This window comes from Lipophrys pholis (genome assembly GCF_963383615.2).
Source record: "Lipophrys pholis genome assembly, chromosome: 18".
Classification (NCBI taxonomy): Eukaryota; Metazoa; Chordata; class Actinopteri; order Blenniiformes; family Blenniidae; genus Lipophrys; species Lipophrys pholis.
Window position 1 is genome coordinate 14,757,052 of NC_137646.1, and position 24,897 is coordinate 14,781,948.

Sequence of the window (24,897 nt, forward strand, 5' to 3'; positions counted from 1 at the left end):
TAATGAGCTCAAGAGACAAGACGGAATATGAATGTTCTGGGTTTCTATCAGGATGAGGTAGTAAGCTAAAGGGTTTTTTTTGTTTGGTTTTTTTGAAGGAACTTCAAAAGGAGCGGAACAAAACCAAAAGGTCTGCTACCCTGCCGAACCTGGACCATGACTGAAATCACAAGCACAACAAAGCTCCAGTTGCTTGTGCAGCATTATGAACTGGTGAGGACGTCACTGTTCCAGGATTTCTCGTGAAACACTTGATTGGCGTTAGAGTTGCTGGTGATTCGTCATAATGAGTAAAAAGCGATATGTGTGATGTTTGCATCGCGCAATCAATGTGAAATAATCCAGAAAGCTCTTAAACTAACACAAGATATTCAAAGTGGGATTATTCTCCTGTTGCCATCCAAGCAGTTTTTGATGTATATTTCTTGATTTTTGCCCCAGATTCTCTTTGAGGGGTGTTGTTGATATCAAACACAATACCACTAAAGTACCTTTGTCACATATCTGTACCTCACCCTCTAAAATGCTCTTTTCTAAAAAGAGAATCACGCTACTTGCTGTAATCAGAGCCTGTAAATCTTTATATTCTTTTTTTTACAAAACAGTAGTAATCCTCTATTTTCTCTTACATCTTTTCACAAGCCTGTGAAGAGTATAATGACTTTCAGTGACACCAGACAGTGAAAAAAAAAGCCACAGCTGCTTCACTCCTGTGTAAAACGTGACGGGTGATTCAGCAGTTAAATATCTCAGAGCCTGATTTCGGTTCAGTGCACAAACATGCTTCTCCAATTAGACACGTATGTGTTGATTCTACACACAAGTAACAGTTTAGATAGGAGCCTGCGGGAGCCCGGCGCTAAAAATACATTTTTGCGAGAGATTTGTCACAGTACATGGCTTTCTATACCGGGGAGGGCGGGGAGGAAATGAGCAGAGCGAAAAGGGGGGGATTTTGCTGGGCTGACTTCGAATGCCCCGTCGGCAGCTTTCTCCTGGAAAAAAAAAAAGAATAAAAAAAATGAGGCAGTGCTGTGTGTCTATTAATAGCTGAAGCGGGACGGTGTGGCTCTTTAAGGGCTGACTAACGGCTCCCTTCATACGACGCAAACGGAGAAGAAAAGGCCAGAGCCTCGCCGGCGTTTTCATCAGCGGCCTCTCTCGGCCTGCCGCGGTGACGTGCGTGAGCCTCCCCCCGGGCCGTTTGACGCAGACGCACATGAGGACCGGCAAGCAGACGTAGAAACGCTGTGGGTTATGAGTAAGACGGAGTGGGGGGGCCTCGTGCTGGTCTAGAAATATCTGACAAACGCTAGAAAAACCCCGAGAGAATAATGGCTGGTGTCCAACGGCAGTGTAACTCTGATGTCATGTTGACTTACTGATAATAATAGCTGCAGAGAAGGTCAGGGCTCGGGAGGTTTGGCTGTGGATCAGTGCTACTCCCTCACCTCACTGACGATCGTCTGACTCAGGGCTCCATACTACATCCCCCACCCTGCTCCACACAGAAAGATCCTCAGTCTGTTCGCCTGAGCATCACCAACACCCAATACTAATTCTCAACATGTTCTCATTCGTGCTCCTCCTGAAGACTTAGAGTGGGCGATCGGGGGAACCAGGAAGACTCCCCTTCAAATTAAACTCAATGTCGCCGACGTGATTGCTCAGGACTAAAACACGATAAGCGTTGCGCCATCCATTGACAAGAAAAAAGAAAGTAGGAAAGCATGAATGGAGCGAGTTCTCTTGTGGTGTTTACTTACAACTCTACGAGGCTGTCTTCTTTGTTTCCGCCCCACATATTGGGGATTTAGCGTCTGCGTCAGTACGTCAATTCACTCTGCATTTCTATTGGTTAGTTAGTTGATGTGGTTGCAGCAGCAGTCCCACCGTGAGATGACCATCCCAAATTTGTGACACTGTCGCAATTTCATCTCGAGTTGTTTCTGGTCGCGAGACGATGACCGAAGCCGACCTCGAACCATTCTCACAGTGGGACGTAGAGAACCCAGAACTGAACGCATTGGTAATTCTTCCAGATTTCGGGTTCACTGTGAACATTTAAAGAAACTCTTAGATAGTCTGAATGAAATAGTAAAGGACGAGCAACACATTTTGCTTTCCTCATTTCAAACATCAGACATAATTCGGAATTTCCTGTTTGAATCTGCCTGGAAACTGTTTTTCTTCTGCTAAACTTCCGAACTCTTCTATCACTCAAGCAAAACAGAACTCCCACTTCTTGTTCTCTGCCACCCAGTTTCTCTTGGCAAAGCAATCATGACAAACATTCCCACGGAAGTTCCATAAACCGTTTGGTCATGTGAACATTGTTACTGTAATCAATAACTCACTGACATCTGCTGTCGCCTTTCATACTTCAAACATACTATTCAGTCAGAAACTAGTCTTGACTCTTCAGTTACTGCAAACTACAGGACGATCTACAAGCTGCCTTTTATTTCAGAGGCTTTTGGAAAAGTTGTCTTCAAACTGCTTACATATGCTTTGGAGGAGCATATTGATGTTCTGTTCTGTTTTGACAATGTGGAGAACATATTTAATGCAAACACTTTTGTTTTGTCACTGCTGGTAAATATGTTTCCAATAAGTCCCATCTTGTGGCGTCCCTCAGGGTTCTCCTCTTGGCCCTTTATTATCATCTCTGTGGTATCTAATGAGACATTTTCTACCATTTCGCTGCTGGTGAGTTTCAGTTTTATGTCTCCTTTAAACCCGAAACACATATTGACGTCTAAATGATCCATCTTGCGAGAATGTGTCAACTGTATGAAATATTGGAACTAAAATCCTCAACATGTCAAATCTAATGTGGTTCAACGTCTTGGATTTGTATCTGCTCCTCTTAAACCTGCTGCGGAGATCAGTACCAGATGGAGATTGGTGAGTTACACGGAGGTGAGTCTGGAGTCTGCGGACACGCAATGTGTAAAGCAGTGAGGGAAGGCGGGGCGAGTACGTCACCTTTTTTACACAGATGATCGTCTTTGCCGTCCACACCTCACAGCCGAGCCGGGGTTTTAGAATGTCCCCACTCTGGGACCCATGTTAAAAAAAAACACAACTGCTTTCTGACTTCTAGAACGCTGCCTCGTGTGGATGATCGGCCAAAAACGGTGCGTTTATGTGAACCGCCATTCTCATGTGGACGCCCCTAAGAGATGTGATTCCACCCAACTAAGTGCAGTGTCCTACCCAGATTTATTTGTTTAAACCTTTTGAATTTGCTGTGGGACACTTTTTACAGTCCACTAATGGGGGTTAGGAATTAAATTAAATTAAATTAAATTAAATTAAATTAAATTAAATTAAATTAAATTAAATTAAATTAAAAATTATTATATTAATATATTTATTAAATTAAATTAAATTGAATTGAATTGAATTGAATTGAATTGAATTGAATTGAATTGAATTGAATTGAATTGGATTGAATTGAATTAAAAAAAATTTAATTAAATTTAATTTAATTTAATTTAATTCTGAGAAACTTGTAGTTTCACAATTTATTCAAACACAAGAATCTTTAATTTGGTTGTGTGTTCATGTGAGGGAGTACCACCCCTTAGTTAACCAGTTAATTTTTCCACGATTGTTGATGACTGTTGATAGTGAATGCTCAAGTATGTTGGGATGACATTTTTTGGTCTGTTTATGCGATGTCACGTTACCACCATTTTCTTTTTCCTCCTATGTATGTCAGTTGATTTTGGTTTCAGCAATTTGAAGGAAGTTGGATTTTCTCATGCTGCTGCTCTTTTCCACAGCAGGTGTTGGAGCCTTAATCTGGTGAGATTAACCTGAACTGTCTGGACTGTGTTGCTTTCCAGATTTTGGGAGGAGGGACCGTTTTCAGATATCCCGATGGGATTACTAACTTACCATGGTGGGATAGTCGGTATGTTTCCAGGAAAGCTCGAGCTATGTCACCTGGAGTACTACACTCTTCGGGCCACCCAAGCTGAACAGGTTGAAGGGTAGAGGCCAGACGAAGAGTGATCCCGGCCCTGCAGGTCGGGGGTTGGGTGGTGGGCCAATAAACTGCTCCCGTAAAACCTGCGTATTACAGAAACCGCGCCCTGATGTAGGGATGCTGAGGTACAAGATGTTACTTCTCTTATTTCATGGCACCGACTACAAGGACCACAACCTAAAGAGAGGTTGTCCCATTACCACTTCTTGCTTTTTGGGCGGTTGAGGAAAAGGCATTTTCTGCTGTTGTTTAAGATGCGCTATGCAAATGACATATCATACTTTTTTTTCATTTCTCTTTTTAAAAGTGTTCAATGGATAAAAACATATTGTGTGGCAATCAGTATAGACCAGGGGTGTCAAACATGTTATATTTCAGGGGTCACTTTCAGTCCAGTTTCATCTAGAGTGGATTGGACTGGTGAAATACTGACATAACAAGCTTTAAATTTGAAGTTTAAAGTTTTCTTTGTTGTGGCACGTGATGAAAATGTCTGTATTTGTCTAATTGTACGAGTTATAGTGGGTTATACTGTGACGAAAAGAACAGGTTTTAACAGCGGTCATTTAGGTTTTCAAGTTCTTTGCATTATTTGATCAATGTTGCATACATGTTCAGCATGCGACCCAAGTATACGGTCTTGATGAGTTATTGTCTCACTTTACATTTCACACATTAGCTGCTTGAATTAAAGCTATTTATTTAACTGGAGATAATTCTCAGCATGTGTTGTGAAATGTGTCGCTGCAGTAAAATAACACTCACAGGGGCTTCATTGTGGCCTTGGTGCCTCTACTGACATAACTTCATGTTCATCATTTACCCGCTGGTGTCAGACGATGAGCTAATGGATGAGGTATTTTCATGGAGCTACTTCTGTTTTTATGAGCGCACCGTCATTGTCAGTCTCCTGAAAGTGGGAAAATGATTTGACAAGGTTTGTCTGGCGGAGAAGAAACATTTCCCACAATTCGTTCATATGTCTCTGCATGTTTCAAATGTAATCGATATATTACCATCTTTCTCCGCTGAGTCCTTTATGAAATGCTTGTTTGGTGCATCGCTGCTTTTGAATAACACACTTTCACTTCCTCTAGTTGTTGGGGGTCTGTGAAGTAAAACTCATGAGATCATCCACATTTCTATCTCAGGACTTCACAGTTTGAAGACATTTTCACACTGTGCGTCATTCTTTAGATGTAACTCCTCCAGTACCGACGTATTTCCGACACTTCTTCATTTTATAAGTGTTTCATCTTAATCATATGATGATTGATTTGTATAATAGACGCAAACTATGGCGAGGAGGACAATTCTAGATTAGCCGCTTTGACAAAGGAGCAGGAAGAGTTTCTTCCTGCTCCTTTTTAGCTCTTGACTGTGATAGTATGACCATAAATCCGTTATTGAATATATGTTGGTATTTACACATGTACATGTATACATTTATGTAATGTATATTACATATACATGTGCAAATATCAACATCCATTTAATAATGGTCATATGGTTACATACATACCCCACTGATCAACCGTGGTCCATACCAGACGTCTTCAGGGAAGACAGAATGAAGGTTTTCTTTGGTACATCTTTCCTGGACATTGTATGAATTGATGTTATCTAGGCCACAATGTTAGTCTAATCCCAAATCTTTTTTAAGCTTGTCATATATAAGTGACATACTTACAAAATTACTGTCAGAATGAATTTGATTAAGCGTGTGATGTTGGTCTAGTGCAGGAGGTGTCCAGCTCCGGTCCTTGAGGGCCGCCATCCTGCTTGTTCGCATCATCCAGAGGTCTTGTTTGGACATTCATAGGACGTCCAGACAGAACATCCATGCAATGTCCAGGAAAGACGTACAAAAAACTTTCATTCTGGCTTCCTTGAAGAAATCTCCTGGAGGTATGGAAATGACGTCTTGAAGACTTTGCTCAGAGGGACACAGAGAGAGAACATGTAATGTCCACACAGAGAGGCTCTGGGAGCATTGGAACTGGTGACGGCTCCCCTCTGGTCCTCTCACAGGACGTTTATGAGGTTTCCTGTCCACATCATGTTGGCTTGAGCCGTCGTCCGATTGGTCCGGATTGTGATCCGGCTCTGCGTCCCAGGATCAAAGTCAATCCCTGTTACGACCCGGCTGCATATCTTGGTGTAACATAAAGACAGAATTGTTTTTATCCCGTGTAAATTAAGGTTTATTTTAGCAAATAACAACAGAGGATACAATCATTTATGATCTCCCTGGTCGCTCCGACCGGCTGGAACTGGAGCTTCTTCATTTGTTGCAACTGCAGGTCATTTTGCACCGTCAGTGTTGAAAAGTCACTTTCCATTTAAATGTCATTTTTCAGTTTGTCTTTCAACTCCTGGTCCTGTCGCTGGAGGTCGGTTCTGACCTGCGTTAAGGCTCGGCTCCTTTCCTGCTCACGCTTGTATTTTTCTTCCAAGTAACTTTGCTTGAAGAGTTTCAGCTGGAAGTCGAGAGTCTTGTTCTGCGGGGCCTCCTTATTCTTCGGCTCAGGGCTTTGGTCTTCGCCTTTATTACGTCGCAATCCTTTATCAGTGCTTTGCAGTCTTGAGGCATCTGCTACCCATCATCTTTAGTTGTTATAAGAAATAGTATGAAATGAACGTCTATTTCAATAATTAGCTAGTATTACCGACATGTGTGAAGTGATTATTCGTAGTTCAGAAGAATACATAAGGAGATGCATTAGTTACCATATACATAATAAACATTGACAAGTACTGACAAGTATTACTCTTAATTTTTCATACCTTACAATTATGATATCTTAATAAGACCTTGGAAATGTGTATTGGAATGTCTTTATTCTTTATCTACTTAACTTTGTAAACCACTTCAACTAAAAAAGTAGGAAATGTCTAATACATGTAAAACTATTGAAAAGCCTCAAATACGAGTGAATTAACATTATGTATAATATATAAAGTAGTCTGAGAGGGGTTAGTTGGGCACATTTTTCCACAATCTTTGAACTTAACATCAAATGTCCTTTTACAAGTTGTTTCTTTAACCCATTTAAGGAATTTCCTATGTCGCTCTCCCGCTGCTCTGCATCCAGGACAGACTGTTCCCGTTTTGTTCCGAGACGAGCTACCCGTCTCCCGATTGTTTAACAGTGAGATTTGGGAAGGGGACGGATCTGAACATTTCAAAAATACTTCAAATGCACGAGTGCGATGCACACTGGTTTTGAAGTTGGTGAGCTATTGTTCGTCTGACTGCCGGAGAAAGTCGTCCCGACTCGCTGCTGGTCACTCACAAAATAACGGCAGGCAGGACGCTTCCTCCGCTTCCTGTTTAGTCTAGATTGTGATTGGTCCCCGGGCCTGAGCGCATTTCCACCACACAGCAGTCAACGCCACATTTATCAATTTCTAAAAAGAAACCAAGACAGAGAGAAAACAGTTGCTTGAAGAATGACTGCTGGCCTTCATCCTCCACAAAGTCTTCATTCAGCTTCAGAGACATTAAATAACTTGTTTAGCGAGGAGAAATCTTTTGATGATAGTGGAAGCAGTGTGAGAAAACTTTATCAGGATGACGCTGTAGAAAACCTGCGAACGCGCCTGATGATTTGAGGAATTCCCCCAGACGAAGCCATCCTCCTCGTCTCGCCTGATCAGGTCATACCAAACTTCAGACTGGGGGGGGGTGGGGGGGTGGGGGGGTGGGGGGGGGGGGACAAAGGAAATTAGCTCATGAGCAGACTGATGCAACACTCATGTAAAGATTTGAGTGAAAAAAGGAGACGCTGTGTCATTCCTCGTGCTCCGAGCGGCTTCACCCTCGCAGGCCTTATTAGGACATCTGCAGCCGTTTGTGTGCCTGAGCAGCCGGTGGGAAGATGTTGCCTTTGTTTTCTGTTTTTCTTTGGGCTCGCCTGGATTTCATAAGTTCCCCGAGACAGCGCGAGCCATGTGACTCCTGTGAACGTCAGGTCACTTAGTCACTTACTCAACAAGGGTCACTGGCTGAGTGGGGCAGTCGGTAGAACATTAAACAATAGGTGGGATTTCGGGAAAAGTTAAATATACACAACCGGCTTCCTTGTGAAGACAAGGGAGATGTTTATTATTCTAATAAAGCTCTTCACCGGGTGTCTCCATGGCTGGGCTGGAATTAAATCATCCGTACTTTCGGTAAATAACTGGCAAACTCTATCAACCGGGGATGAATTATACTGTTCTCTCACAAGTCAAACAAAAGAAGTGTTATTTACAAGGCTCATATTTCTCGTACACTGATAACACTTCCCAGCTTCCCTTTCTGACTCTGTGCACGGGAGATTTATAGGACATTGGCTGAAACATTTCCACACAACACATTACTGATCAAACTTCTTCTTCTATTTATAGATTTTCTCTGAAATATGATTTTGCTTCTTCTTAGAGATCATTACTGACTTCTATTGTCTGAAATTAAAATGTGTTATTCGCAAAAAAGACACAGAATTTCGCCTCGTGAGGATATTGGGTCTGTGCTTGATAAGATCTATTGTTATGTGCAATAGTATTCTGTGCTGACACACTAACTATTAGTATGAGATATAAACATAATACCCATCCAAATTATTTGTTGTAGTACTTCTTTCAGTTTACCATTGTTATTTGAGAAAAATTTTTACAAAAAAAACAGAGACGCACAAGTCAATTATGACCCCTTTAACATTTTCAGGGTAGACTTTAGAACAAACATTAGAAATAAGTACTAAAGGTGGATCAGGCTTTATCTTAATTTTCCATCTTCCAAGTTCTAATACTCAATAATACGAAACATTTCCTTCTTCTTCTTCGTTAACCTATGCACCAAAGCAAAGACGAGGCTACTTTAGAGCTCCCAGCTTCCCTCTTTCAGCCCTAAAGCCTTCAAGGCAGGTCACACCTGAGTTCAATTCAGTTTACAGACAACAGCAACTTACGTGGAAGCCTGTTGTTGCTGTACACAACACGACTGTTTCAAAGCATGAAAACGTTCCGACTAACCTCATGATATAACTTTACTGCAGACCTCGACTGCAATGAGAAATGGATTTAAAAAAAACAAAAACAAACATGAAATTTCAAAATGTGTCTGAGTTTGTTTGCTGTGGGCCGAGATGCAATAGAAGCATAAAGCAAATATGCGGCAAAAAGACACACAAACAATCCAAAAGAGATATGTGAGGATTGTTAATATTTGGTGCAAATGTATTTACTGTGAGTCTATAATCAATAAGTCACATATTGCCTTCAACAAAATGTAAATCTACAAACAAGAGTTGGATATGGTAGCCTCCCGCCTCCTTCCCCCCCGTCCCTGTGTGTCTTTTTGTCATCCCGGTAATTTTTGTTTGAAAGTTTTTACTTGGATTTTTTTCCATCAAATTTTTGTCAAACATTTATATCTCTTGTCTCTGAGTCTGAATTGTTGCATTTGGTCCATAAAATATATTAAAAAGTCCCCTAAAATGTCCAAAATTGCATGTACAAAGATGCAGAAGTAGCTATTATGAAAAAAAAAAAGAACATTAAACAACACAGAAACATCTAAAATGAGTACTCCTGATGTATTTGACACCAGAGACTAAACACAACTCAAAAAACACAGAACGGCTTACCTAAAACTGTGACTCAAAATAAGTAAAGATAAGATGCCGTGTCACCAAAATAAAAGACAAACAACCACCAAAAGATACAAAACGACTGACATGAGACCAAAAGGTGACATACAGCACCGAGGTGGAAAAATAGGTCGACAACTCATAAAAACAACCACAGTGACACACAGAATGAATGAAATCATCACCTCACTGTGTGAAGTTATGGGTTCTAATACCAGCCGCACATAAAGGACAAACTGAATTGATCTTATAAACCTTCAGTATTAGTTATTTAAATAAAATAAAAAAATCCTCCCTAAACAAGTCAAATGTGACATGGATCACCACATGAGCAAGACTGGACTAAAAATGACCTTAAAATGGTATAAAATCACCAGGAATATATTAAAAAAAAATGAATTAAAGTATTTGCATGATGAAGACAAAACAAAAGCACCAGGAACTGTCTGCAGGCTTTTGGTTGTTTGTGTCTCTTTTGAGTGTGTTTGAACCTCAGGGGCAGGACCACAACATGTTTTTCCTACTGGCCGGTTGTTTTCAAAGCCTTTCCGTGGGTAAATATCCAAATAGATATTTCAGGAGTGACAGCATGTAATACTCCCGCAGTTTCTAAAAATAAAAATACAGCAAACCCACCCTGCCAAAAAAAAAAAGCATTGGCAAAACAACATAAGCAACAAAGTTAGTAGTTCCTCTGATATTTCATCTCATGCGCCTTAATGACAAAAAAAATGATTGAGGAAGTTACACTTTGACATTTTTACTCATCTAACGTTCATCATTGTTCATCCTCCAAATGCCCTGCGACGTCCAGGGAACACAAACAGTAAACAAAGCAGAGGAATGCACAGCCGTTCCCCAAAGGTCTCCTACTTCCACATGAACCTACAGCCGGCGAGATGCACGTAGCGTATCAACACTCCCAAACATGCTGAATCTCACAAGCTTGTGCAGCAACATCCTGAGGAAATCGCCTCTCCCTTAAAGTTACCGTAACGAGACATCAAAGCTTTGGGCCGCCGCCACCGAATACCAGATAAACTGAATTTTAAACTGCCTTCGCAGCCCCAGTAACGATGTGGGATGAAGTCATTAAAAAAGTAATTTACTTGCATTGAATTATGTTAAATAACAGGATATTACGGTTTCTTTTAAACAAATTCAACCTGCACCTCCTGGGCAACCAGAAGCCTGTTGTACTTGTTCCAGAAAGTATGTGTAAGCAGAAAATACACACCTCATTTTACAAGTAGAAGATGACCCGACCAAACAACTAATCTCAACTATTACTCACAAGTGAAACCCTCACAGGAGAAGTCCTTCTTGTATCGTGGCTCACAATGTTTACTGAGCACATGTTGACCTGAAAGTCAACAAACTGGTCGTTCAAGATACTTATTCTAATCACAACGACCAAACTCTGCCTGCCCTGTCATTGGCAACGGCGAATATTTAACGACAAAATATGATCATTCAAAAGTCAGCTCGTCCCTTCAGTGCTTTCGATTCCCACCTGCTTCATCATAATTAAAAAGCCTAAAACTGCCTTTGTTGTTGTTGCGTCAAATAAGAAGAATATAAAGAAAATTTTGAGCAGAAGGGCTGTCAAATGTTTTGTTTGCAGCTTTATATTAATGTAAAATAGTCACTAATAAAAAAAAAAAAAACAACAACACACTATTTTGGAAATAAACGTGCTGTTTTTTGTATTACTCAAACACTGAGTGAGACCACAATTCCAGCAGTAACCCCTCCAATGAATGCGGCATTTAAAGGTCCCATATTGGACCGTTTTTCAACGGGTTTACGTAAGTGCGGATACACTTGAATTCGTTGTCTTGTAAACGGGCCCACAGAGGCATGAATGTTTCTTTTCCTTGTATTCTGTGAATCTCTATGATTTTCTGCTCGCAAGCAGGTTAAATGATATAGAATATAGCATTATAACGAACACGAGCATCTAGCCCTTTAAGATATAACGATATCTTATTCAGAGACAGCGTTGTGTGCGTTAAACATCTCTTATGATTCTAAGTCTCAAATGAAACTGCTGATATATGATTTCTATAGCTGCACTTCATTTGCAAATTAGCACCTGATAATGGAACTGGATAAACAGGAAGTTGTCGATGCTTGGGAGTCAATAGATCGTTGCCGTGTCACTCAGCCACAGACGTTTTCAAACCACGAAAGTCGATCCAAAATGTGGCGATGAGCGGTTTGACGGTGGTCAGGTGAGAGGTCGGCGCGCTCTATTTACAGTGCAGGTTGACCCAGCGGCAGGGCAGGCGCTCGTAAAGAGCCAAAGTAAATCATCCCGACACTGCCAACCGTGCTCGATGGAGAACATTTAGAAAAACAGAACCAGTCATAAAACGGTTGTCCGCTGAACTTTTTTCTGGGTGTGAGCTGTGTCATTTTACTTCCCGAATTTTCTGTTTGCCCTGTTTCCAATAATAGACGTTGTTTGTCTCAGCTCATGAAGACACTGAATGACAACTAGTACAGATTTCACAACCGGGTAAATATCGCGGTAATTTTCCGACAACGTGAACCGAGGACATGTGGCTCTGAGAAGTGATTTAGTAGGTTTCTGATCAGGGTTGGATTTCCCGTCTATTTCCAGCGCGACGCGAAGCCTAATGTTATCACCCAGGTTTGATCCTTTGTCTCTGTTGTTCTTGAAGCTCGGCCGTGTTGACTTAGACCTCTGAAGGCACTGCCCTCATTTGACGATCGGGTTTGTATGGATTGTCTATTTACACTCCTGACGCCGCTGTTTTTCCTCCCACAAAGACTTCTTTATCCCCTGAGAGGGATTTTTACTTTTGTGGGTTTCAGTCTTGAGTATCAGAGATTTGAATAATGACCGGATGTTCCTGCGGCACCAGAAACGCCCTGATAATAATGAGACTAATTGCAGCTGCCGGAGATTGACGAGAACTTCTCTCCGAACAGTAACAATCCAACTACGCTGAGTTTGCATTTTCTGAATGGCTTTCTTAACCGGGCCTTCAAAATCGAGTGAACCTGCAGACCGGCATGCCTGTTCACGCTCGGACTTGCAGCTGCCGCTCGCGCCGCGAGCCTGGATGCTGAGTCTGTTCTCGCCGCCTGGTCGTGAGACGCATCGGGGAGGGTGGGTGCGCGGCTGAGTCGGTCCATTATGTCACCGGCCGCCCCAAGAATAGCTCCAGTGTGTCCTGCGAGGCACCGAGGCGAGTGTGACGTCCACAACTTAACTGTTGTTGGGCCGAACCCAGAAGAAACAGGGGCCCTACTGTTTTCCCCCATGTAAGGCACACCCAGACGCGCACACACACATGGAAGTGTTTAAAGTTTTCCTCTGCCACTGTTAAAAAAAAAAAAAAAAAAGACTCCCGAATAAAGTAAGCAGAAGCAGATCTGAAGCAGCGAGGCCAATGATTCCCATTAGGCTGTGACGCAATGTGTCTGTAATGAAAGGTAGTGGCTTTCAGATGTTTCCCTCGGTGCAGTGTGGCCGATAATGAAGAAACGTGGACCTTTCAGTTGGTGGAACACAGTGACATGAGGCTGTGCATTAACGTCAGCTCACTTTAAAATCCTCTAAACATTCTCACTGCTTCATGTCAGTTTAAAAAAAGTTTAAATATATAATAATTTGTGCCGATTACAAGTTCAGATTTGACACTTTTTTTGCTTTTGTTTACTATATCAGTGGCTTGAATAGTTCACAATATTACATTATTCTTTGGGTAAATTTAAACACGACGCCACTGACTTTGTATTTGAATTGGCTGTGTAGAATATGCACACGTTAAACTGGAGCATACAAGTCAAAAGTTTATTAGTTTTCGATGTGTCAGGGTTGTACAACATGCAACAAAACATAAAGACATGACCTTTTTGATGCCAAATAGTTGTTGTTTTCTTTCTTCTGTTTCAGTGCTTTCAGAGGTTTTGTTTCTAATGGATATGCCTTGATTTCTATGTGTGGTTTAGGTTTTGCTTGTGAGTTGTTTCTGTCCGGTTACAGTTAGTTTAGTTAGTTAGCTTTATTTAATTTATTAATAAAAGAAAAAAAAGTTCAACACAGTACAAAACAGAAGTTTCCAAACTTCAGAATGAAAGGGAGAAAAGGAAGAATAAACTTCATCTAATCTGCCCTTTTGTAACAGACAATCCGTTGATAATGTGCATTATAAACAAACAACAGACAGCAAACACCGTGACTATAGGGGCTGAGAGGCTTGCACAGCCGCTCTCACACATTTCAGGCTTTTCTCCCATGACGACACTATGATACTCCTACTTTTTTATGTTTTTAATAAAATGCTGGTTTTAATTACATTTTCAAATCTTGCATGTGATTTGCATTCTTTTACTTCTTTGTCTAGTTTCATGAAGAGGAAAAAAAACCTTTGAAAGAAGATGAATTCCGGTGAATTATGCATCTACCCGGGCCATGTATACAACTCTCCTCCTCATCCCATAAATGCATGTACAAACATACAAACGTGACAGCAAAAGTTTGAACGCTGTTACTTGGAACAACAAGCCTATAAAAAGATGACATGGCTGTATAATATAATGTCAGTAAATAAAAGAAGGGGACAGAGATGAGTCGAGAGTCGTCCACCCTGCTTTGTCTTGGCCAAACACTGTGAGTTTCACACAGTCGATCCCCCTCATCCCTCTCCAATGAGAAGCAAGTGCGCGTCCGCGTGTGACGAGCTCGCGCCCGCGTTATTTAAACAGGTTCCTCCCACCACTGCAGCTCACACGCGCGCACACACACACCGAGAAACGTCGCGTTCCACTCCGCGTCCTGACGCGTTCCGAGCGCACACAAGGAGACAGCAGAGTCCGGCGGGAGAGCAGCAGAGCGGAAGGTCTTAACCACCCGAATCGGAGTTTTCCCACCACGTTTATATATATATATTTTTGGACGGGTTTATTTTCTTGGACGTGCTGGTTTGAAAACTCCAGCTGGAGTTATGGTCCACCTGAGGCGCACGAGGAGAGCGTGTTCTGCGTAAAAGTGTGACCAGGTGAGGAAGCGCGTTGAGAAATGCGATTGTTATTTAATGTATTACGCCAAATGCTTAAAACGATAACTTGGTGATGGTATAAGCGGGGAGAGATGGTTTCTGGTTTAGTGGAGCGGTAATCGCGCTGTAAAATACAATTTCGAATATATTTTTACGCACCTCAAGGTAAAAGTCTCATTAAAAATGTTTCTTTCGTGTTGTAGGACAACGATATATTATGGAGCAACCACATTATTTGTGTTGATTTTTTTTAAGTTACTAAACCTTTTTTAGTTTAGTTTTTGTTAAATATATTCCTGTCACGTTTTCTTTGTTTGCTGAGAATTGGCAGCACAAACAATTAAAATTCATTCAAATGATTTGCAATATATTTGGATTATGATTTTTCAATAAGATCCCATTTCTTCCCCCTAATAAATTACACCAGTTGACTAGATTGACAAATAATAATATTGAGAAATTACATGACCCAAACTTATTATAATACGGTTCGATTTAAATCTAAATCCAAGTTGTCGTTTTAAATTACAGGTGACTTCCTAATTATTGCCAAAGTCACAGAAACGTGACGTTTGCACGTGAGGCTCTTTGCACATGTCAGGAAACAACTTTTGGAAGTATTTAGTTAAACTACTATTTGGTTTACATGTTTCCTGGAGGCATAATTTGAATTCGTGTTGCATGTGAAACCTGCATTGAAACTGCTGGTGCAATTTTGCATGTTTGTGACCCACACAAGAAACTGTATGTGTGCATGTTTTTGGTCAGCTCAGGCTGTAGGTCGCCTCGCATCTTTTTGTGACATGACATGCTCACAAAAGCATGCCATTGTTTGCAGGAGAAATATTTAGGTGGGGAATGAGGAGGAGCGGGGGGTGCAAAGCTGTTTCCTGTACAGGGGTTTGACTAACAATGGTCTCACTACCTTTAGAACAGCCGGTGGTTCTCACTGCAAGTCACTTCTGAGAGGGCGCTAGGATGTTGAAAGAATGGCCAAGAAACGAGAAGGAGGAAAAAATATAGAGCAACACAATGGCGACGGGGCAGTTCTGTGGGGTTGTAGGATGGGAGACAATGGGAGGCCAGACGTGGTTGCATAATAGTTGGGTTAGCAAGGTCACAGAAGCCTTGACACTCTAGAATTGTGGCGATACTGTACGTCTCATTCCTCGCGCCGCACTTTCCATGTTTCCAGTGTGCTTGCATGTTTAAGGGTTCACTGCTTTGTGGACTAGACCAAAGCTGCCTGTGAATATTTAATGACTGGCGTCTGTGGTGGATGAATATTTCACACCGACTGCGTCACTTTTGTAACCAATCTTGTTTAAGTGACCTTTTACTTTTTCCACCCTGCACACTCGCTACCCTGATTTTTTTATTTTTTTTTGGGGATGTTTTGCTTTCCAGAGTCATCTGACTGCGTGAGATTGCAGAAAAAGGCAGTGAAAGATTTGACACAGCTGCCTCCTTGGATCTGCTCACGCCGCATTCTTCTCTGCCTCATTTTAGATAAAAGCCGTGGATGCAACTACGCTCGGTTTGCAGAAAAGAGGTGGAAGATTGGGAGCGCCTCTGAAGAGGGACACTTCCACCACGGGGAATTACAGCACCGTCCAGATTTCCCCCAAGACCGACCTGAGCCGCGCCATGTCTCTCAGCACGTTCCACCTGGTGCAGACTCTCAAAAACTCTCCCGCCGCGTTCCGGCGACGCTTCCAGCGTGACCGCACGGAGTCCCTGTCCCACGGGGACCCTCTATTCAAGGTCCACTACCTGGGCACTGAGAAAATCTTCTCGCTGGATCGAGAGCAGGCGCAGGAGGCCATTTCTCACTTGCTGGATGGGATCGCCAACGGGAAGAAGCTGAGCAAGGATCACGCCCTGGTGGTACGGCCGAGGTACGTGGAGGTCAAGGAGCTGAGTACGGGTCGGCAGCTCACCAAGACGTACCTGCAGGACATCGCGTACTGCGCCGCCGACGCCAACAGGCCCAACGTCTTCCTGTACATCTGCAAACACCACGGGCAGCAGCTCCAGTGTCGGGTGTTCTGGTGCAGCCGGGCGGAGCGGGCGCGAGACATGACGGCCTGCCTGGCGCACTCCTTCCAGCGGGCGCTGAGCGACTGGCAGCAGGACGGCTCGGCCACGCTGCCGCCGGGGGAGGGGAAGGGCAAATGCACAGAGGAGTCGGCCAACTCCTCGGCCAACAAGAAGAGCTCCACGCTGCCCGCCAGTCTGGGAAAAGGTGAGGGTTCTCCCCACTGAGTTTACTGTTCTAGTCCTTTTCTGTTGAGATTGTTCACGTTTAATCAAGTGAAGGAAATCGTAACTGCTTTAAGCGTTCCACAAAAAAAAGGCTGGTACTTTAATACCAGATCCAAATATCTTAACAATTGAAGTATATGACATACTTGAACTTAATTTACTTTACAATGCCGTGTTATTGGGCTTTTCTTCTCAAACTGGAGTCAACCTACCACAGGAGGGAGCGAGCAGATCTGTAGCAGTCCTCAAACTCCCTCCAGTGTTTCAAGGAGGAAAAACACAACTATTTTTTGATGATAACATTGATTTGATTAATAAGCACAACTAGAAGAGTATCGGAGCTAAAGTGTAGAAACAGAAAATATTGCAGTAATCATGGTTTCAAACTGGAACTACTACGATGCCTGCAGTTCAGTAGGAGAACCAGTTCCAGGTCACCCTTGTGAAAGAGGTTTTTTTTACTTTTCCTGGTTAAATAAAGGTTATTGAGAATGTTTTAGGCAGCCATTATTGTATTTTTCTCTACTATTCCTTTTATGAGTTGCACGTATTGGGAAAACATCCATACAATTGATTCCCCTCTTTCATATCTAAAATGGATAAAGTGGTACACACACCAGTTTTTGTGTGGCGTGGACCAGATTTTCAGATAAAATGTAAATCACCAGTCTGTTTTTGAGAACACCAGTACAAGTGTCTGGGTGAGACATTGGTTCCATGTTGTTGATTAACATTTAAAAACTCAACATTCGCACGACTTGACTCCTCGTTTTTTTGTTTCAGTTCGCTGGAAGAAGAGGGGGTCCGTATCTCGCAGCCCCCACAGAGGCATCACACGGAGAGGATCGTCCTCGGAGAGCTGGGACTGAAGCCTGGTTTTATCACATTAACCTGATGACAACCTCGAGGGCCACATCACTGACGGATGAGAGGCGGGGGGGGGGACTGATTACAAGACGTACCAGGAAGTGGCTCAAGCTTTTTTGTTTTTGGGTGTTGGCGACTGTGAAAGTCCAAATTTGGACATGTGCGGACCGCCAGTGAGATTGGGGCCTTTGACTCGGCGCAGTGGCTGTTTTCAAAAGCGGCGCCCAGCACAGCGCCAGATGCTGTTGACGGCTTCCTTTTGTTCACCTGTCATCACGCACACGAGGACTTGTGACTGGCTGCCAGCTCTGAATTTGGTTGAAAATGTCCCGTCTCTGGTTGGATGGCTCTTTGTTCGACAACTTCGCCACTGGAGACTTTATTCCCCCCCCCCCCCCCAGAAGGAGATGGTTGAAGTTATCATAACCCTTACTGTTGGCCAAATAAACTACGGATAAAACTGGAAAAAGACTATGAAAGCCAGGATTTTGGGGTATTTGTTTTTATTTCACTGAAGTTCGTCTTTTTTTCTTTCTTTTTTTTTTTGTGGCATTAGTAAGCTCAAGTCTGTTTTCTTCAAGATATGAAGGGTAAATGCAGACATGTCGTACAAAAGTAGAGTTGAAATTCTTCATATTTAATGCACATGAACTGGAGTTACACACTGGTAGTTATTTTTACTTTAGTCAATCACAGGTTTGATCACTTTCATGAGGTCTTTACTTTCCATCACAGAACACCTGCGACACCAGACTGCAGCTGCAACATGTAAGATTAACCGAATCCTCCCCGTCCTCCTAGAAATGCCCGACTCTTAACAGGCCGCACTGATGAATTATTCGCATTTACGTGGGGAAGAGAGAAGCGGGGGGGGTTGGCGGGGTTGGAGGGGTGAAATGCGTTTTCATCATGACTTGCGGGTTTGTTTGCGTCCCGACACTGGGAACACTGTGTTCCCGTGTTGGAGCCTCTGTGAGGAATGCGCAGCCGTGCACCTGCATTCCAATTCGGGGGGGGAAATCTGAGAATCTTCTTCAAGAAGAAGAAGGAAAAAAAAAAAAAGAAAACATCCAAATTCTTCTTCATGTCCATGCGTGACTTTGCATATGGAGCAACCTCCAGTCACAGTCCAGCGAGAAACTGCTTTTTCTTTTTCTTTTTTAAAACCTCACCAAAGCCATAAAAGGTGCCTTTTCAGCAGTTTAAGCTTATTAAACGTGACGGTTATAGGCACAGATATGTGCCGTGCTGCAGAACGGGCCTCGTGGTCGTGATTTGTTTCTAATGTTTACGTATATGAAGGAAGAGAGAATTGGTGGTGAGCCGTTAAGCGACTATTAACGTCTCCTTTTTTATGTTTTTAACCAAAATTAAGCTACAACTGTTGCCATTTTTAACAAAAAAAGGCTTCTGTTTTGTGTTTTTGTTCTCTTTTGACTGACGTTCCAGTGGGTAATCGGTTAATTTTAACATTTCGATATGTTTGCAAGTTACAAAGGCACAGCTCTCATCTCAGAAGGGATTATTTTTGCCTGCTTTTAAAGTATTTTATTAATGTTCTGTTTTTTTTTTAATGTGCTTGTACATATTTAATTAAATATGTATTGTATGAAATTAAAACCTTTTATACAGTCACATTCTGTTTGGGTCTGTTTTTGTTCCTGCAGCTGTCAAATGTTTAACCAGCTTCAACTCGCAGCTTCAACCCTGATTAATGATTCTGTTTCCCTGCTTCAACTTGAAGTTTTTTTTAAATGTTATATTTGGCTTGAAGAAAATAGCAATGTTTAGTTGTTTTTTTTTTAAACTGTGTGGGAGAGAGAGAGGTTGAGATTTCGGGGTGGTAGTGCAAGACTTTTAGAGAGGTCCTGGGATTTTTTTTTTAATCTGTCATGTGACTAATTTCCCAGGGTTATTTCTACCTTGTTTTCATGTTTTAAGAAAAAAAGAAGCATGTGACCATCAAGAAATAGGTTTTCAGAGCCTGTCTGCTCTTCTTTTTTTATCTCGTCAGAAGGTTTTTGCACATTCAAACCTCTTGGCTGCGTCTTTCTCCCCATTGGAGTACAACTAGATTAAAATATTGACGTGTCTCAAACATTGGACGTCACTCCTCCCTGGAGGAATCCCGCGCCGTGGGGCTGCCGGCCGACCCGGCGCTCTCTCTCGTCCGCTGTAGCCCCAGCAGGGCTCGGACGTGAAGACGCCTGAGAGGCTTCACCTCCTCCACCACTGAAAACAAAGAAAATTACAATTTAAAAACCTTAATGCATGCTATAACTACACTGCTTTTTTTTTTTTTTTTTTAAATGCGCAGCAGTATGTCTTGTCACACCGTCTTGAGATAAGAAGTGGTTAACCAAGCTGTGGTTGGCTGGTGAGCTTGGTAATCCGCCTTCTCTGGCTATTTTGGAGTTGTTTTTGACTAAATATTATAGTACTTTACAAGTTATTAAACAATGACAAAACTCCAATATAGTGGATAAAAAAAAAAAAACTGTTAGTGGCTGTAAGGATCTATTAAGATAGTTTTAGTCTATAAAATGGAGCAAGCGCTTTACAGTCTTTACAATCTCAAAATAGTTTCAAATGCAAAATGGCATAAAATCCTGGTTCCATTTGTTTATTAAAAAGTTTCAATAGTTGGGACACATCGAGTACAAGGAGTTAAAAAGAGACACTGAGAAAGGTTGTGTGAAATGTCGACAGTTTCACTCAGACCTGAAAAGAACAAAAGGAAAGGCTTCACAGGCAAATACCAAAATGAAAAGAAGGAAAGGTGTGTCTCCTTTCATCCATTTTCAACACCTCCTGATCCAACGAAGGACCACGGAGTGCTGGAGCTGTTCCCAGAGTACACCCTCGACCTGTCACCAGAGCAAACACTCACATTCACACCAAGCGGCCGTTCAGACGGATCAGTCGGCGCCGATGGAAGGAACCAGTGTGCTCAGAGAAAATAGGTAGAACATGCAAACTATACACAGAATGTCCTTCAAGATGGGGATACCATCATCATCATCCTGTGCGAGCACTGAACAATTGAAAGGTTTGGAGGGACGTTTTGGGCCTTCAAAGAAATTTGTTCATCAAGTATCACAAAGGAATAAACAGGACTAAATGTCTTAGTTTGAAGTGGCTAACAATGAGCCTGACCTACATTCAACTGTAATCTATTACTGCAGATATTACTTCTTCAAATCCAAGAACTTGAATGCGTTACGATGTCAAATTGTCAGAATTGTGTAGAAATCAAGTCGCTGTGGAAGCCAAATGTTAGTGAAGATTGTACTTTGATTATTTATTCCTGCTGAATGAACCTCACAGCGATCACACGGTCACCATCAAGGGCTTCGGGATCTTTCTGTGGAGAGTTTGCATTTTCTTCCTTGTGTGTTTCCTCTGGTTACTCCGATTTCTTCCCCATTTTCTCCACCTTCCCTTAACCGAAAGCAGGATAAAGCAAGTATAAAAGAGAAAGTGTTATTTTCATTTCATAGCTTGATTGCACAAAATTGTTTACACATTGTTTTCCAAATTCCTGAAAATCCATGCTCCAATTGATTTGCATTGTCACGCATGAGCTGACGCCTTCATACTGTAGCTAAACAGCACCCCCTGCAGGATCGAATGAAACTCAATAAAAGAAAGTGTGACAATCTCACTGAGCTTAAAAAAGTCCAACCTTTGTCATAGTGCAGCTCATCCCGGTCCCCGTAGACCACGTACATCTCCAGGAAGCCGAGGAGCGCTCCTGTGACCAGGAAGCGGTCGGGGAGGGGAAGACCTTTAATGTAACGCATGTCCAGGGCGAACGGGTTGGAGGGCGAGGGGACGGTGCACAGGCACACCAACTCACTGACTACGTCCCACACACGAATACCTGCAACAGAAAAGAAAAAGAAAAGAGCAGCAGTTTTGTATTTCTTGTAATTAAACTTTTTCTAGAAGTACTTGGAATAAACACACACAAGTCATCTTTCTTTTTTTTTCTTCCTTTTTTTTAATACCTTAAGCACATGCAGCTTTTTTTTTTCCACAAAAGTAACCCACACCAAACACCAATCTCCACAAAGGTCAGACTCAAGCGAGGGACATCTGCATCTGATTTAGCTCATGGAAAATGGTGTAATTATTGAATCGGTGCAGCCAAACAATAACGGATTCCACACATTGTTTCCATACCTCGTGTCTGCCAGTCTGCGATGGACTTCAGCTTCATAGGCGTGTCCTTGACCATCGAGTTCGTGCCACCGATGTTGACCAGGCGCTCGTGATTGGAGCGTATCCAGGCGTAGGGACGGCCGTACTTGACGTAGCCGGCCAATAGAAACAGAGTGCAGTTCACCTCCTGTGGAGGGACGGAGTGCTGTGTGACTGCATGAAAAGGTAAATAACAAGAAGGTTTCCTTTCTTGCCCGGACTTACTGGCACTGCAATCTCCCTTTCACTTGGAGAAGCTGGAAGAAGATGCTCCTCGTTGCTGGGCTCTCTATGAAGACAAAGAAAAGGTCAGCCAGCGTGTGCTTGAAGAGCGCATGCAAGCAGATCAATCAGCCTCGTCTGTAAAAGCTTATTCCGCCTGTTCAAGATAGCCAAGGAGAGATTCAACGTGATCATGCTCATCAGCGTTGTACTAATCTGATGCGTCTCAGTGAAGCGCATCAGGTACTTGTAATCCACATAAATACTGTATCCAAGCAGCTTAGCCACTCGGCTCGACCCTTGAACAATTGGCCACATCTGCAGCGGTCACCTGGCGGCCGGTTGCGGCAGCGTCTTGGCTTGTGCGTGCGGCCGAGAGTCCCGTGGGCCCGGAGGTTCCCCGGGCAGGGGGGAGCTGCCGCGGCTGGCCAGGCTGGGGGAGCTGCTGCTGGGGGACATGTCGCTGCTGTTACAGCTGCTGCTGGAGGAGTGGGAGGAAGCTCGGGACACCACAAAGCCCGGGGAACGCCAACCCTGGTGGGGTGAAAAAGCTTTAAATCACAGCTGTCGAGGACATTGTAGTTTATAACGGGCCGCTTTTGGCCCCCCTGCCTTATGTTTGACACCCCTACTTTAACACAAAAAGCAAAGATGAGAGTGTAAATAAATAGAGCGTGTCATAAGGGTGTAGCATACAGACAATTCATCCAATGCTTTTTGTGAGGGAGTTTATGACTAGTGTGAACACAAGCAGCGTGCCTGAGGACACGACGTGTCCACCGACTCTCACCAGATCCTCGTTGACGACGGTCAGCAGCAGCTCCTCTTTCCCTCTCAACCACGGTTGGAAGTATTTAAAACCCTGTGGGGAAAGACGACGGAGAAAAAAAATAAACATTTTGATGAGATTTGTGAGTGCGATGTCTCTGCATGCACTCACAAATGAACAGGCCCAGGAGACCAAAAGAACATTTGTGGTCATATCAAATGTACGAAATAATCCAGAGAAAAACTAAACAACCAAAACGAGACGCAGACGGATAATAATGAGACACAAATGATATCAAAAAAATGCATTCCTCCATAATAGGTCAATTTGAAAAAACAAGAAAAACCACAAAAGTTGTGCACACACATGCAAAACAACTAAATAAGTCCACAATAGAAAGATGTGAATCCTTCAAAATAGTCTGTGTGTCATAGGATGATAGAATTGAAATTCATACAAACAAAAAGAGGGATGAAATAATCAAAAGGGGACTAAAAAATAATAGACGGGTGAAACAAGTGTGACCAAAATGACCAAAAACAAATGCAAATCATCTTATCAAGATGCAGAAATGATCCGTGTCAGAAACAACAAACAAAAACAAAGGATGTGTGCACACATAAGACAACCAGAGGTCAAAGAATGAAAACGAACAAGCAAAGACGTCAAATTACGACATAAGACCACCAGGATTTAAGAACTAACTGCAAAATGAATCACGACAGCATATAAAACGACAATAAAGTCACAGAAAATGATCAATACAACATGACTTTTGACATGGAGGGAGGAAAACAAAGGGATTTTTCTGAGTGGTCACACCTGTAGTGATCCTAGCAGAGCCAGGTCATTGAGGAAGTGCTGCAGTTTCCTCCTCTGCTCCCTCTCTCTCTTCTGAAAGAGAAAGAAATGTAATTCTCAGCAGGAAGGAGGACGCAATCTGCTCTGCAGCCTCACTCCATTCATTATCCCAGTAACACACGCATCGCCTCCTCAGCATCCTGCATCTCCACCATCCGTCAATAACACACCATGCAGATGCAGGAGGACATCAGACGCTGACAGGAAATGTGAGATTCAAGCATCAGGCTGCACATGAAGTGGCTGCATTTGGAAAAACCGTGAGGACATGATGATGAAGACAGGACTCACACCGGCACTGCTCATCTTGTGCGGGATTAAAGACGACGTCGTCTCCCTCCCAGGCGATCAGGGCATGTTTATTCTGCTCGTTAACACGGATTATTCAACGCTGCAGGGATGCACTCCTCCAGATTTGTCTCCTCTCGGGTGTTGTCTTGTGGTCTCTGTCAACATGGAACTGCAGCGCCCCGAGCGGTCGTCACTGAGAACTGCAGGAAGCTGCAGTTTGGTGAGAAAAAAACCTTTCAATGGAGTTTAATATTAAGCAGTAGAAATAGAAAATAAAAGCCTTTATTGTTATTATACAATGTACAACCAAATTAGAGAGCAAATGAACAAAATGTAACAAACAAAAATAGTGTTGTTTTATTTTTTTTAAATTGCAATAGTCCAGATTTTTGAGTAATTTTTGTGAAGTGCAGAATGTGTGTGAATCAGTGAAAGTGTGACTTAAGATTCTGTGGCCGTTTGTCTTTGCTTTGACATATCTGCAAGCCAAACTCCTTAGAAAAAGTCAAACTGGTTAAAATGGCTAAAATGTCATTCCTGTGGCCACAAGACTCTATAACTCCTCCCTGTAAATATTGTTTGATGCATTTGAGTTACTTTCATCCTGTTAAGCCTGTATATTGTGATATCTTAAATTACTTACTCATCCTGTCTTATTTTATATTCAACTTCATTTATTTATTCTGTGCGAAGCAATGTTTAAACAAGTTTCCCTGTGGGATTAATGGATTATTTCTATTCTATTCTATAATG

The 24,897-nt window shown here is 42.5% G+C and overlaps 2 protein-coding genes across 4 annotated transcripts; one reads left to right on the plus strand and one right to left on the minus strand.

Annotated features, from left to right (window-relative positions):
• The first annotated feature begins 86 nt into the window (after positions 1 to 86).
• Positions 87 to 19,434, plus strand: LOC308123515 (low density lipoprotein receptor adapter protein 1). Of its 3 annotated transcripts, none has more exons than XM_080486037.1 (3): positions 87 to 213; positions 16,176 to 16,911; positions 17,715 to 19,434. In XM_080486037.1, the coding sequence occupies exons 1-3, from the start codon at positions 157 to 159 to the stop codon at positions 17,798 to 17,800; spliced, it is 879 nt and encodes a 292-aa protein (XP_080342163.1). In that variant the 5' UTR covers positions 87 to 156; the 3' UTR covers positions 17,801 to 19,434. The 3 variants fall into 3 exon arrangements, with proteins under 3 accessions (XP_080342163.1, XP_080342165.1, XP_080342164.1); XM_080486039.1 differs by lacking the exon at positions 87 to 213 and adding an exon at positions 14,394 to 14,666 and having other exon boundaries at positions 16,074 to 16,911; XM_080486038.1 differs by lacking the exon at positions 87 to 213 and adding an exon at positions 14,394 to 14,666.
• On the minus strand, positions 19,279 to 24,336 carry LOC308123514 (uncharacterized protein). Its single transcript, XM_080486036.1, has 8 exons — positions 24,145 to 24,336; positions 23,815 to 23,886; positions 23,014 to 23,085; positions 22,555 to 22,757; positions 22,227 to 22,290; positions 21,984 to 22,149; positions 21,484 to 21,681; positions 19,279 to 20,030 (listed from the first exon to the last, which is right to left on the minus strand). The coding sequence occupies exons 1-8, from the start codon at positions 24,157 to 24,159 to the stop codon at positions 19,906 to 19,908; spliced, it is 915 nt and encodes a 304-aa protein (XP_080342162.1). The 5' UTR covers positions 24,160 to 24,336; the 3' UTR covers positions 19,279 to 19,905.
• Between the last annotated feature and the right edge of the window lie 561 nt (positions 24,337 to 24,897).

Coding starts and splice junctions, on each gene's coding strand:
- LOC308123515 (XM_080486037.1), top strand. CDS start 157: ATGACTGAAATCACAAGCACAACAAAGCTCCAGTTGCTTGTGCAGCAT. Junction 214..16,175: donor TTGTGCAGCATTATGAACTG/GTGAGGACGTCA, acceptor GCCTCATTTTAG/ATAAAAGCCGTGGATGCAAC. Junction 16,912..17,714: donor GCCCGCCAGTCTGGGAAAAG/GTGAGGGTTCTC, acceptor TTTTTGTTTCAG/TTCGCTGGAAGAAGAGGGGG.
- LOC308123514 (XM_080486036.1), bottom strand. Junction 22,758..23,013: donor CCGTCGTCAACGAGGATCTG/GTGAGAGTCGGT, acceptor TCACCCCACCAG/GGTTGGCGTTCCCCGGGCTT. Junction 21,682..21,983: donor CGCAGACTGGCAGACACGAG/GTATGGAAACAA, acceptor TTTCTGTTGCAG/GTATTCGTGTGTGGGACGTA.